Source organism: Natator depressus, chromosome 3 (assembly GCF_965152275.1).
Source record: "Natator depressus isolate rNatDep1 chromosome 3, rNatDep2.hap1, whole genome shotgun sequence".
In the NCBI taxonomy this organism is placed as follows: Eukaryota; Metazoa; Chordata; order Testudines; family Cheloniidae; genus Natator; species Natator depressus.
The window spans coordinates 151,656,083-151,670,083 of record NC_134236.1 but is presented as its reverse complement, the minus strand read 5'-3'; the positions used below and the strand labels follow the sequence as shown (position 1 = coordinate 151,670,083).

The 14,001-nt window shown below is 43.6% G+C and overlaps 1 protein-coding gene across 1 annotated transcript in view; it reads right to left on the bottom strand.

The window, feature by feature from the left end:
* The window catches only part of DNAH8 (dynein axonemal heavy chain 8), a 577,557-nt gene extending 567,749 nt beyond the window's left edge, over positions 1–9,808 (bottom strand). Inside the window, exons 1-2 of the mRNA XM_074949111.1 lie at positions 9,512–9,808; positions 596–730 (exon numbers count right to left, since the gene is read on the bottom strand). Of these exons, the coding sequence (XP_074805212.1) occupies positions 596–730; positions 9,512–9,808 (432 nt within the window). The remainder of the gene's footprint in view (positions 1–595; positions 731–9,511) is intronic.
* Positions 9,809–14,001: the final 4,193 nt, after the last annotated feature.

Sequence of the window (14,001 nt, the reverse complement as noted above, 5' to 3'; positions counted from 1 at the left end):
CCTGGTCATGGCTACCAGTGACTGTTGCCTAGGCATAACTGACTGGTAACTGTAGCGTGGAGAGCGGTACCAGTGCGACCAGTGCTGGGGAGACCAGTACTGGGATGGGGAACGTTCCCACTGTGCCAGTGATTGGGACTGATGCCTAGAGGATGACCGTTGAGATAGTGAGCGGTGCTGGTAATAGTAAGGGGAGCATCAATCCCATGCCGGAGAGTAGCGCCGAGGTGATCTGGTGAACTATGTACAACAGCCTTAAGGCACGAAGTTCAGAATGGTAGAAACTACTAGTTCTTGCTAAGCAAGAAAGGAACGCCGACTGACCACCATGGGAGGTAAGAAGGAACTGAGAGGGCCTAGGGCCTGCAGTACCTGATATACCTTGGCATGAGCACAGCACTCCAGAGGGTGCCACAGCTGGCCCTACAGGTACCACTAAGGTAAAAATCTCAGACAGCTGCACACATGGGTGTGTGCATACCTAGAATGTAATCAACATGAGCAAGCACTCGAAGAAAAAAAAGTTACCTATAAATTAGGTAACAACATATAACTACATTAACAATAACAAACAAAATGTTTAAATCAGACTTACTGAAGGGCCATCCAAGATCATATCTTCCACAGTTGTTGCATCTAAACCAAGTTTGTCCCCTAGGACTTCAAATATGTATCTATATGAAGCACCTATTTTCATTTTTCGACTTTCCCTTGCATCTCTATACCGTGCCTGAAACATAAAAAAAAGTTTAAAAAAACTAAAAACTGCAGTGTTTGCAAAATTATTTGTTAACCTGACCCATAACATGAAACTAATATTATAGTTTGCTGTTTATGTGAAACTCCCCTAATTACTCCTTAAAAATAAACTATATTTTCATAGGTTAAAAGAAGGGGAGGTTACTCAGCTTGTGCAGTAACTCGAGTCAGTGGTGCTGGAATAGGGGGTGGGTGGGCAGAGGGCCATGGCTCTCCCACTTTTTGAAAGTGGACAGGCTTGGCCCACCCACTTTTTGGCAGGGGCCCACCCCACTTCTTCCCTGAGGCCTCCCCCTGACCCTGGACAGGCCAGCAGCTGGAGCTGGACCAGGGAGCCTGGGCAGCTGTGAGTCGCCATGCTGCGGACCCTCCACCTGCCCAGGTTGCGGGGGTTGAGAGCAGCCCCCGGCCCATGTCCCTGTCCCCCGGACGTCCTTCCCAGGGCAGGAGGGTCCGCGGCTCCCACAGCTGCCCACGCGCCACATGTGGCTCTTACCTGGACCCAGCTCCGGCTGGGGGGCTGCAGCCCAGCCATGATAAGAGCCTTGCAGGGCCTTGTGGGGAGCCACAGACCCTCCCGCCCTGGGTGGGAAGCCTGTGGGGAGGGGAAAAGACAGGGGCTGCTCTCGACCCATCCACCCCAGGCAGGTGGAGGGTCCAAGGCTCCTGGCCCACTCCGGCTTCTGGTTTGGTCAGGGGCGAGGCCTTGGCAGAAGAGGAGGTGTGGGGGACCCTGGCTCTGCCTCCCCCCCCCATATTTTGGGGTAGGCTCTGCTGCCCTTGATTGGAGTTCTCCAAGATGTGTGTCCCTCTGGGTGCTCCACTTCAGGTGTATGTGTGCCCCCATGTGCCTTTGAGCAGGGATTTTCAGTAGCAGTACCTGTTTGGCCCACAGGTATGTTCTACATATCCTCAAGCCCTGTACCAAGGATACTGAACGCTATGCAGGCAAATACCCCTTCTCTACCACAAAGTCCCATAGAGGAATCCCAGGAAAGAGGGCAGATGGTGGAGAACCCACAGGAATACAAATCTTGAAGAATTCAAGTTAATGCACAAAGTGAGTAACCTCTGCTCCTTTTTCCAATAGGGTCCCTATGTGTGCTCCACTTCAGGTGACTTCTGAGCAGTATCCCCCAGGATGGAAGGAGCTTAGATGCAGAGTCTAATACTGAATACAGAACTGCATTGCCAGCTGCAGCATCTGATCTAGAGACATTACCCAAAGCACAGTGATTGGAGAAAGTATGTACTGTAATCCAGGTTGCAGCTCTGCAAATTTTAGCAACTGGAACATCCTTGAATAATGTCATAGAAGTAGACTGAGTGAGACCTTGTGGCTAACACTCTAGGGGGCTGAATGTTTGCAGATTCATAACATGAGACAATACACCCAGAAATCCACCTTAAGACTCTTTGGGAGGAGACTGTGGATCCTTTGCCTCTGTCTGCAATTGAAAAAAAAACAACCTGGGAGACTTTCAGAATGGTTTGGTTCTGTCCATATAGAAGGATAATACCCTTCTGACATTTAAGGTATGGAATGCAGCTTCCTGCCTAGTCTGATATGATTTCAGGAAAACAGCTGAGAGATGAATAATCTGATTAGTATGCAATTCAGAAGACACTTTAGGTTGAAATTTAGGATGTGGATGTAACAAGACTTTGTCCTTTCAAAAGACTGTAAAGGGGGGAATCCATCATTAAAGTCAGCAGGCCTCAAACCATCCGAGCCGAAGTGATGGCCACCAAGAAAGCTGTTTTAATAAGAACATAAGAATGGCCTAAAAGGTCCATCAAGCCCAGTATCCTATCTTCCAACAGTGGCCAATGCCAGGTGCCCCAGAGGGAATCAACAGGTAATCATCAAGTGATCAATTCCCTGTCGCTCATTCCTAGCTTCTGGTAAACAGAGGCTAGGGACACAATCCCCGCCCATCCTGGCTAATAGCCATTAATGGACCTATCCTCCATGAATTTACCTAGTTCTTTTTTGAACCCTGTTATAGTTTTGGCCTTCACAACATCTCCTGGCAAAGAGTTCCACAGGTTGACTGTGCATTGTGTGAAGAAACACTTCCTTTTATTTTAAACCTGCTGCCTATTAATCTTATTTGGTGACCCCGAGTTCTTGTGTAAATAAGCTTCCTTATTTACTGTCTCCACACCAGTCATAATTTTATATACCTCTATCATATCCCCCCTTAGTCATCTCTTTTCCAAGCTGAAAACTCCCAGTCTTATTAATCTCTCCTCATACGGAGGCCATTCCATATCCCTAATCATTTTTGTTGCCCTTTTCTGAACTTTTTCCAATTCCAATATATCTTTTTTGAGATGGGGCGACCACATCTGCATGCAGTATTCAAGATAGGGCATACCATGGATTTATATAGCGGCAATATGATATTTTCTGCTTTATTATCTATCCCTTTCTTAATGATTCCCAACATTCTGTTCGCTTTTCTGACTGCCGCTGTACACTGAGTGGATGTTTTCAGAGAACTATCCACGATGACTCCAAGATCTCTTTCTTAAGTGGTAACAGCTAATTTAGACCCCAACTAACTCTTGCAGCCAAAGAAACAGTCACTTATGGTTCTTGTTGTAAGGGGTAGACTTCATATGGTATTGTCTGCTATGCTCATTAACTGAATCCATGACAAAGATGGTCGTAGTAGGCTCTAATAAAGCCCCATTCACAGGAAAAGCCACATGTGCAGATGCTGAAGTATGTAAAACGTCCAGGGGCTTAGGAGAGTCCTGGAGCTTCTCTAAAGGAACTTGAGGCATATCTGTGATGTACTTCAACAGCTCCAGAAATTGTCTAAATTCATCTGCCATGAAAGCTGGTGAAGGCGTTACAGCCTCACCTGGTAATGGATGACAAGGAAATGTTTATGTGAGCTGTTACCTCCTTGTCAGCCCTTGCGGGTGGTTCAGTGGTGGGTCTAGGGGCGTGTGGGATCTGGATGCACAGGGGCTCATTGGGGGATTCCGGGTGCAGGGGGAATGGGACTCTGCAGAGGGTGAAGGAGAAGATGGTTGGATCTTGGCAGGGAGCGGTCTGGGTGTGGGGGAGCATTGGGCTCACAGGGGTCTGAGTGCAGGGGGCTCAGCAGAGGGCTCCAGGTGCTGGGGGAGTAGGCCTTGGTGGTGTGGGGCTCAGTGGGATGGGGGTCCAGATACAGAGGACTCAGTGGGGTGTTCTAGGTGCAGAGGGTTGGGGCTCAGCAGGGGAGTCTGGGTGTGTGAGGGGTCTGGATGCAGAGGATTGGGCTCAGCAGGGGGGATTTGGGGTGGGGTCCAGATTCACGGCGTTTGGGCAGACAGAGGGGGCAACTCCCCAAACAGTGACTCCTCCGTCTACTGCTGGGGAGCAATGGGGGCAGGATGCGGGGGTAGGGAGGTGCAGAGCTTCCTGCAGTCGGGGGAGGTTCCTGGAAGTGGGTCTGACCTGGCCCTGGGAGCAGCCTGTGTAGTGGAAGAGGATGTGCTGTCCCCATCCCTCCCACAGCCCAGTGCAACTATCTGTTGGAGCCCACCACATGGTGGGAGCCACCAGCCAGGTTGTTCCCAGCCTTGCCCCTCCCTGGATGCATCTCCCCCAGCTGCTCCTGACGCCTGAACCAGGTGCCATATCCCTGGACCACAGCCCAGGAGGGGCATGTGATTCAATTTACCTGTGGGGAAAGAGTAAAATCTGTGGGGGATATTAATTCTGCACTTGCACAGTGGTGCAGAATTCCTCCAGGACTATCCTGTGGAGGCCAGCATCAGTACCAAATCACAGATCTGTCCAGAAAATGTCAGTGCTGTGGACACTGAATGTTTTGAATGAGTACATCCGAAGTCAGACTCAGGTGGTACTGATGTAGCAGTATGGGATACCAGTGTTGGTATCAAAGGTATAGAAAAGTCGGATAGTTCAGACTTCTTTGAAGTGAAATGTCTACCAGAATGGACATGACCACCTGATGCCAGCAAAGTCTTTGGTACTGAATTCAATTTAGTGGAAGAGTGACTCTTATAGGAAGCCTTCGACACTCTCACAGTACCAGAACCACCTAGAGTAGCACTCAGTAGCACTCCTACTAGGACCTGAGGTCTCCAGAACATTCTTTTCAGTCGGTGACCAAGACTTCTTAATAACAGACCAACCACTCCTGCTCCTCTTGTCATTACCCACAGTCTTACTCTTGGTACCGCTGTATCCCTCAATGTTTTTGGTGACTGAGACCCAGAGACAGATGGGGTACCTGAAGCTGTATCCCTCAAGGCTTTCGGTGACCAGGACCCATACATAGGGCACTAAGTGTGCTCAGAGGCCAGTCCACAGTAGGGTTCTCAGAACCTGAGTTGGAGACTGGACTTATGGTTTGTTTCACCATTAACAGATTTAAATGTTATGGTCCCAGTTTTTACAAGATCTTCTCTTGAAGGAGGAAATCTTACACTTGGTTGGTATATGGGTGTCCACCACTGACCAGGATAGCTTTCCAGTAGGAAAGACAGTGCTTAAAACCTGGGGATCCCAGCATAACCCAGAAGCATCAAAGTCCAGAATTCTTCAGGCAGGGAAACAAACAAACCCGCAAACTAAATACTATAACTAAACTGAGCTAAGAAAACAACTAAGAAAACTACGTTTAGCTAACTGCCTATATCTAAATGAAGCGGATACGCTCGACTTCCCAACTCAGGCCAAAGGCATTTGAGAAGGAATTAAGGGTAGTTCACCCATGCAGCTCTATATATCCTTGGTACAGGGCCTGAGGATGTGTAAAGTGTATGCATGGGCCCAAATGGGAATCACAGAAAATCTCCAATCAAAGGCACACGGGGATGCATGCACACCTGAAGTGGAGTACCTACACTGACACTACTTGGAGAACAAAATAAAAATAGCCATTGAAATATACAAGTCAACTCTGAGGGAATGTCAAGGATAAGCAAACACAGAATATCTGTATACAGGATCCAAGAAGGGAAAGAGCAAAACCAAACCAACAAAAAAAAAAATCATGTCCCCTTTAAGAAGGCCTCCAAACCCAACCCCAGCTTGCAGAGTTCCTAGTTTTCTTATTGTTGCAAGAGGCAGGCTGGCTTTCTCCCTTTTCTTTAGGCATCTAAACATGTCAGTGAAGGAGCAGCTTAACCAAATTCCTAAGGCCCTTACCTCAGAACAACCAAACTTAGGACTTATCTACACAGTGAGTTAATGCGCTGTATGGGGGGTGTGATTTCTAAAGCTCACTAACATGTTCCCTATTTATTAATTCTTGTAGACCCTGCTGGTGTGCACTCAAGGTTCCCTACTGCACTTTAACATACTATTGTTTCAAACAGTACTAAATTAAAGGGTACTAGCAGGATCTATTAAGGATCTAATCAGACCAATTAATGCACAACACATTAGTGTGCTTTAGAAATCACACTCCTGTAAAGCACATTATCCTATTCTGTAAACCAGTCCTCAGTCAAAAAACAAGTCTCTGAAGGTCTAGGTCAAGCTAGTGTCCTGGTGCCTGAGTGAGCCCACAACTGTAGCTACCACCATTGCTTCTTGACCCACCTCCCTTACTCAGCTTCCTTTTCCTTTTTATATAGCCCAGCTCCAAGAGGAGGCAGGATGCTCCTTGACCGCACCCAGGCTGATTTGTCTGTAAGAGCCAAACTGTCCCTTAAAGCAGTGTTTCCCAATTGGTGTGCCACGGCACATCGGTGTGCTATCAAGCATGAACATGTGTGCCACAGAATTTTGGAAAAGTCACTTGTGTGGAGAAAAGTTTCTTTATTTTAATTAGTGTCATAACCAAATTGCGTTTTGTGCTGTTCCTCTTCAGTGTACATGTGAGACAGACATTACACACACTACACTCAAATGACCTTGCTGTTCACATGGTATTATGTGGTAGCTGTGTTTTCTTATCAACCATTAAGTTACAGTAGTGAATTTTGAATTGAAGACTCAAAAATGGACAAATATTTGAGGAAAAGAGATTCTGGCACCTCCACATCTACTTTCAGTGATGAAGCTGACATGAACATAAGAAAGTCAAAGTGGTGAGCCAGTGCTATTGTGAGAGTTATTTGCAATTTGGATTTTCATTTATAGGTGAACCATCTTACTCTTTTTGACAATGTCTTATGTGTGGGGAGAAACTCTCAAACCATGCAGCAGTGCCAAGTAAGTAAAATCGACACCTTACTAGCAAACATCCGTCCCCTGCCAACAAAGGCAAATATTTTTTTGAGCATTTGAAGGATCAAAATGAAAAACAAGTGCACCTGATGAAACATTGTGTAATAGTTTCTGATAAACCACTGAAACCAAGCTACTTGGTCGCTGAGTTTGCAGCAAAGACGAAAAAGTTGCATAGAGTCGCAGAAACATTAATTTCACCAGCATGCAAAGAAATGGTGAGAACAATGTTAGGTGAAAATGCAGTCAATGAAATTGCAAAAGTTTCCCTTTCAGATAATATGATAAGTCACTGCATTGATGACATTAGCTGACATTGAGACTGTGGTCTGATAAAAAAAATCAAATCAAGCAGAAAATCTGCCCTGCATCTTGATGAATCAACAGATATCAGAAGTCATACTCAACTCTTGGCTAATGTCAGGTATTGATGGAAACTGTATAAAAGAATTTTTTTTATTTTGTAGACAACTGCCACATCACACGATGTGGGAGGAAATCTTCAGAGTGTCAATGCCCTACCTTGAAGAGGGAGAATTACACTGGAAAAACTATCTCAGTGTTTGGCACAGATGGGACTGCCTCCATGATTGGCAAGGTGAAGGATTTTGTAAGCAAGGTCAAAGGACAAAACAAACATGGCCAGAAGAACTTTCCTAAGTGTTAGATGGAGCAGTAAAGATTGTGAACTTAATAAAATTACGGTCCTGGTTGGGGCTGTGGTGGCAGATGTCGCTGGGCACTAGCTGTGTTGTCTCCTGCCACCATTCCTAGCCAGGCCAGGCCATCATGAGACTGGACTTTCCTTCCTAGATGCTGTGGCCTCCAGGAACATCTCAGTGATTTCCACAGACACTGCTACAGATGGCAGCAGGAAGCACTGGACCCAGGCTTGCACCACATCTGGGAGGATGTTCAAATATTGGTTCATTAGTTCCCCCACAGACTTGGGTCTCTGGAACCAGCCACCACGAGGCCAGATACTAGAATCATTGGGCCACAAAACATGGGAATGCTTTTGTGGAAAATGCCTCAGCCCCAGTATCTCCACTGACATACCTCTGGGGAAAGGCTGAACCAATCCATTATAGCCATCTTTAGTGCAGTATAAGACCCTGCTTAATCCTCACTCAGCATGCAGTAGGCTACCTGTGCCTCCTGGTGATGTACGGGGACAGCTGTACCACTTAGGTATTTCTCTCGCAGAACCTCTGGGGTATCAACCCATTCAACAATGGTCAAATAGGCTTCTAGGTCACCATCACCATCTCTCAGCTTGGTCAGGGTGAGGCTCAGATGTATGCTACAGCTAGTTTCTCCTCCCAGGGTGGTCCCTTCCCCCTGCAGACCGCGGGGTGAGCAGTCTAGCCATGTCTGACTGAAATTGGTGGTTCCACTCCTGATTGGCATGTAGCATATCCTGTTGTTATTTCTGGGTGGCTATCTGCATCTCCTGTTGAGCCACCAGCCATGCTTCCTGAAATTGGTGTTTCCTCTCTGCTACCTGTGCTTCCTTTAGGTGCTGCTGGGCAGCCACCTGTGCTTCCTGGAACTAGCGGTTTCTGTTGCTCTGTTTGTTGTTGTTGCAGGAATAATTGGAGGTTCTCATTCATGACCCTTCTAAGAGGAAGGGGGCTCCCAAGAGATCCTGTCAGCTAGGCTACATGTAGAAGATCCAAGATGGTGAAGGCCAAAACCAAATTAATAACAACAACAAAAATAATCACAACCCCTTTTTAGAAGGCCTCCAAACCAACCCCAGCAGCAGAGTCCCAGTTCTCTCTTATTATTCTAGGAAGCAGGCAGGATTTCTCCTTTCTCTTTAGGTAGCAGGCCAAGGAAGGAGGAGTTTAACGAAGTTCTTAAGTCCTCAGAACATAAAGTCAGAGCAACCAACTTACAATCAGAAAACCAAAATCTCTAGGGCCCCCGTCATAGTGCCCTAGTGCTGAGGGGGACTGCAACCTATAATTCAGTGTGGCTTCTGATTCCATCTCCCTTCCTTTTCCTGTTTATTTTGCCCAGCCCCAAGAGTGATGGAGGATATTCCTTCGCTGCAGCCCGGCTGTCTTGGCTGTAAGCTACAGAGTGTCCCTTAAATGGACAGTATACGCCACAACCTACCTCCCGGAATATTTTACTATATGTGTGTTATATTTTGACTAGTACACTCCTTCCATAATTCACTACTTCAATTATTGTTGTCCCAATACAAAAAAAGAAAGATCACTTACCAGTAACTTCAGTGGGATTACTAACAGTACATAAAGTTAAACACATGCATAAATATTTGCAGGACCAAAGTCAAATATAGCTTGACTGCAACTATATATCTGTATATGTTATTTGTGAATGTTTTTTGCACTTTTTTATTCATTACTTTAAAATTAAAAAAGAAAATATTGCAAAAAACTATTTCAAGAGAAAGTCAGCCACATTCTAATAGGCAGATCTTCCTAACAAAAATTGATATAATAAATTGAGAAAAGAAACAGAACGTTGAGAGAGAAAACTACATTGTTATAGATATAATAGTTGATACTAAACCTGTTTTTCTTTTAAAGTTTCTTGTAGGGATTGAACTCCACTAGTACTCCGACGAAATTTAGACATCCTGCGGTTACCCAGAGAAGGGCTAAACGACTCTAGGGGAGGACGGAGAGATGCCACTTGTCGAGCACGAGCAACAGGGCGAGGCCCAGCTTCCTCTGGCGGAGCGGGGCCGGGCCCAGCTTCCTCTGGCGGAGCGGGGCCGGGCCCAGCTTCCTCTGGCGGAGCGGGGCTGGGCCCAGCTTCCTTTCTAGTGTCTGGGCTTTCCATCTGATCCCCTGGCACCTCCTCCATCTTGAAGCCTGCAATTTACAAACAATTCACGTATCGTAACAATGCTTTAGAAACACCTTTAATTATATCCTCAAGTAAGAGTAGGAAAAAAAGGTAGTAGACCTCTAAACTCATTCACCAAATACATAATCCTAATATTTCTGTCAAGTTCTCTCAAAGTTGTTAAAGATAACATATTATGGAACTTATATGAATTTCTTTAACACAAACATTACATGAATCTGGTTATTGACAATTTTAAAAAGTATTTTCCAATTATTTATATTTATTTTTCAATAATGTTTTACCATATATTTTAAACAATTTGGAATTGATTAAAATATAATATTATAGCCTTTTATTCTACCCAATATCAAATTACCTGTAAATATCAGGGTGAATAAAATCAATCATTTTTTTAAAAAATTAAAGAAGCTTTTTAAAATTTATATTGGTTACTTTAATTTGTAAATTAAAGGCACCTTTGCTGCTTAAGATCCATCTGCAACATCAAGAAGCAGAACAGGATCCCCAGCACTTAAATCCTTGAGAGGTGCCAAACCCCTGGCATCAAGAATACGCTCATCAGTGCTCAGCTTTGCTGGGTCAGGACGTTTGGTCTGCATGGAGACTTTCCCATATACCAAAAGCAGTGTTCTATAGCCAACTGAGCATGGGAACCCACTCTAAAGGTCAATCAATCCTCAGACACAAAGACAACTGAAGGCCAACCTCAAAGCACAGGCACCAACTTTCGTTGGCGCCGGTGGGTTCTCATGCCCCCCCGCCCTCAGCCCCACCCTCAGACCCGCCCCGACTCCCCCCCCGACCCTATTCAACCCCTCCCCAAATCCCTGCCCCCGCCTCTTCCCCAAGTGTGCAGTGTTCCTCCTCCTCCTCCCAGTGCTTGCCACGCTAAACACCTGTTTCGCAGCACAAGTGCTGGGAGGGAGAAGCAGGACGCGGCGGCACACTCAGGGGAGGAGGCAGAGGCGGAGCGGAAGCAGAGGTGAGCTGGGGAGGCAGGGTGGGGAGCTGCCGGTGGGTGCAGAGCACCCACCAATTTTTTCCCTTGGGTGCTCCAGCCCCAGAGCACCGACAGAGTCAGCGCCTATGCCTCAAAGTATGCAACACAGACATTAAAACCTGGTTAACAAGTTGCTCTGGACAGATCCATATGGAGAGGTCTGTAATATGAGGCCATGTCCACTTTTGAAGAGTAGTGTGTAAGGTCTTTGCAGAAGAAGAGAGCATGTGTTAAGGTCAATGCCTCAGACCCTTCTCTCAGTAAGACTACACTTGCAAGACATGTAACTGCATCTGCAAATCCAGGACTGGATGAGCTTCCCATGTGAGAAGCCATAAAAACAAATAAATCTAAAACTTAAGTTAATACTGGCTGAACACTCATCCATGAAAGCAACGGGATCCATCAGTTTATAACACACACACATGGGCTGACCACATCAAAGACTCCCATTGACTTCAATCGGCTTTTGGACCAGGCCCTAAAGGCCTCCGCCCACAAGCATTTATGCATGTCAGTAACTTTACGCAAGAGTAGCTCCACTGTAGTCAATAGGAGTACTCACATACATAAGTGCTTGCAAGATCAGGGCATAGCTAGGAATAAGTTGCTTTTTATATAAATTTTTGCAGAAAAATGTTTAATTTTTACAATTTTATTATACAAAGTTATAGTACTAGATACTTAGTGTGAAAATGGACAGTGTCTCCTGATTGCAACAAGGATCTCATCTGGAAATATTTTGAAGAAACTCTTTAGTGCTGGCAATGTTAAGAAAGAATTACATGCATGATGTAAAAAGTGCAACAAAGATGTGGTGGCAAGTCTAAAATAACATTCTGAAAATTGTGCTGCTGATACTAAGGATGAAATTGAAGATGCTGTTTCAGTCAGTCATTTTGAATATTCTGGATCTTTTAGTAAGAAATGCTAAACTTTTCACTGAATTTGGAAAAATATTTAACCTTAATTGTTCGTAAATGCTATTTCCTTTCATTTTTGAGTTACAATGAAAATCAGAGCAGTTTATCGATTTCATTTGAATTTGTCTATTTTTAAATGCTTGTGAAAATTAGAAGTTTGTCATTAATGATATATCAAATATTGCAGAGTGGCTGGGTTTCATAATTTATGTAGAGATGTCCAGAGAATATTGATTGACAGCCCTTTTACACCAATTTGGGTGCTAAGCTTTGAACTTGACAGTTACATTCATTCTGCCTTGTGAGGTAAAGAATTTAATGTATTCATTTGAGCTGTATGGCTCTATTCTAATTTGTGGGGTTGTTGAAGTATTTCTTGTTATACTGATTGCATTTTTAATTCATGGGTAGAGATGCTCAGACTATAAAATAAGTACCTTTTGCACTTTAATATCTCGAATAAAAAAAGTTAAATTAATTTGAGCTAGTATAGTTGGACAAATGAAGTAAAGTAACAAGCAAGCAAGTTGGCTTACTGTAATTAAAATTTATTTTTGTCATTTTTCAAATTCCTTCATATATGTTAAAGGTCTTGACTCTAGGACAGATGATATGAAATCATTGAATATTTAAACACTATTGTTTTAATTTTATAAATATGATATGTATCTTTATGGGCTTGTTAGTAGTGATTGCATTCCTGCTTAAATGGATAAAATAAAGAATGTTTTCTACAGAAACTACTGAAAATGCGGGATAATGAATGCAAATCTCCAGTACTGAAACAATACAGTAAATGACTCAACCTACCCTAACCTTTTGATTCTTTCTTGGTGAACCAAAGTCCCACTATGCCTTGTGTTTATAATTCTTTGTATTTAAGATTAACCTAAAATGAACTTTAGCTAACCCTAATGATTTGTGTTAAACTAGTGTTCACAAAAATGTCTGTAATCAGTAGGACTGTACTTAATTATCCACTTTGTTTTTTACTCTGACTTAACTGACCTAGTCCAAATGCCCAGAAAGGGACCAGTTGTAACTGATATGGGGCAGGTGTTTTCTGTAATTAATAATAATAATAATAATAATAATAGTTTAAAAAAACTATCAAAAGGTGCTTTTAGCATATCAATTAAGTAAAGCAGATATCATTAAAAAAAGCTTCATAGGGCAATAGGTCATTTTTTATCTCTTTTCTGTAAACACACATAGCATATAAAGGAATGCCTGTTATAGATGTATGCTGTAATGGACAAAATGGTGTAATTGATAAGGGATACTCATAACTACACTGTAACTGATCAAATTAAGTAATTGACCAAATGGACAAGGAATATTTGATAAAGCAGATGTATTCTGTAATCAATGTAACAGGAAACACTGATTGATGTCTAAGTCATTAAAAGCTAAATATGGTTACAGATGTCATTAATTTATTAATAAATTGGTTAGTCTCTAAGGTGCCACTAGTACTCCTTTTCTTTTTGCGAATACAGACTAACACGGCTGCTACTCTGAAACCTGTCATTAATTTACTGATTAGCACCAGCAGAAAATATTCAAAATAAACTAATGTCAGCAAAACCACCCTACAAAAAGAACACGAGAAAGGGTTTTCTGTGTTCTAAACTAGTATATAAAGAGCTTGGGAAGTTAGGAGTGAACTGAAATAAGCTCCCATCACTTCTCCAATTACAGACAGTAGGTAACATGTTTTCCTTTCTGTATAGCACTGTATTAACTACTAATAAAACTTAAACTGAGTTAGTTATTTGACATCATGCCTTATTATATTCAAACATACAACAGAAGTTTCACCCCCTTAGGAAAAAGCACATATATTGGTTTTACTGTTTCAAAGGCCTTAGCAGAAAAGGAACTTCAAATTTTATAGAAGTAACAGCCCTGATCCAGGGAGAGACACCATCCAGAACTGACAGGCACGAGACTGTGATCAACAAAAACAAGCTCTGTGGGAGGACTTCAAGTATTTTAGCCCTACCAGGATCTCCATGTTGAAGATGGGTGAACACCTGGTAAGCTAAGGATGCATATAAACTGTTTGCTTTCATAAAGCAAAGTATTATTGATTTTTTAAAAAAAGTGGTTCTGAAAAAAACAGACTGATCACTGGATAACCATGTCACTACCCTGAGAGATCAGAACTGCAAGCAAAATCATAACGAATTGCAGGGATCTGAAAACTAAGGCCCTAGTCTGAGACAGGTGATGGCTGGAGGCCTAAGACCTAGTGGGGTGCA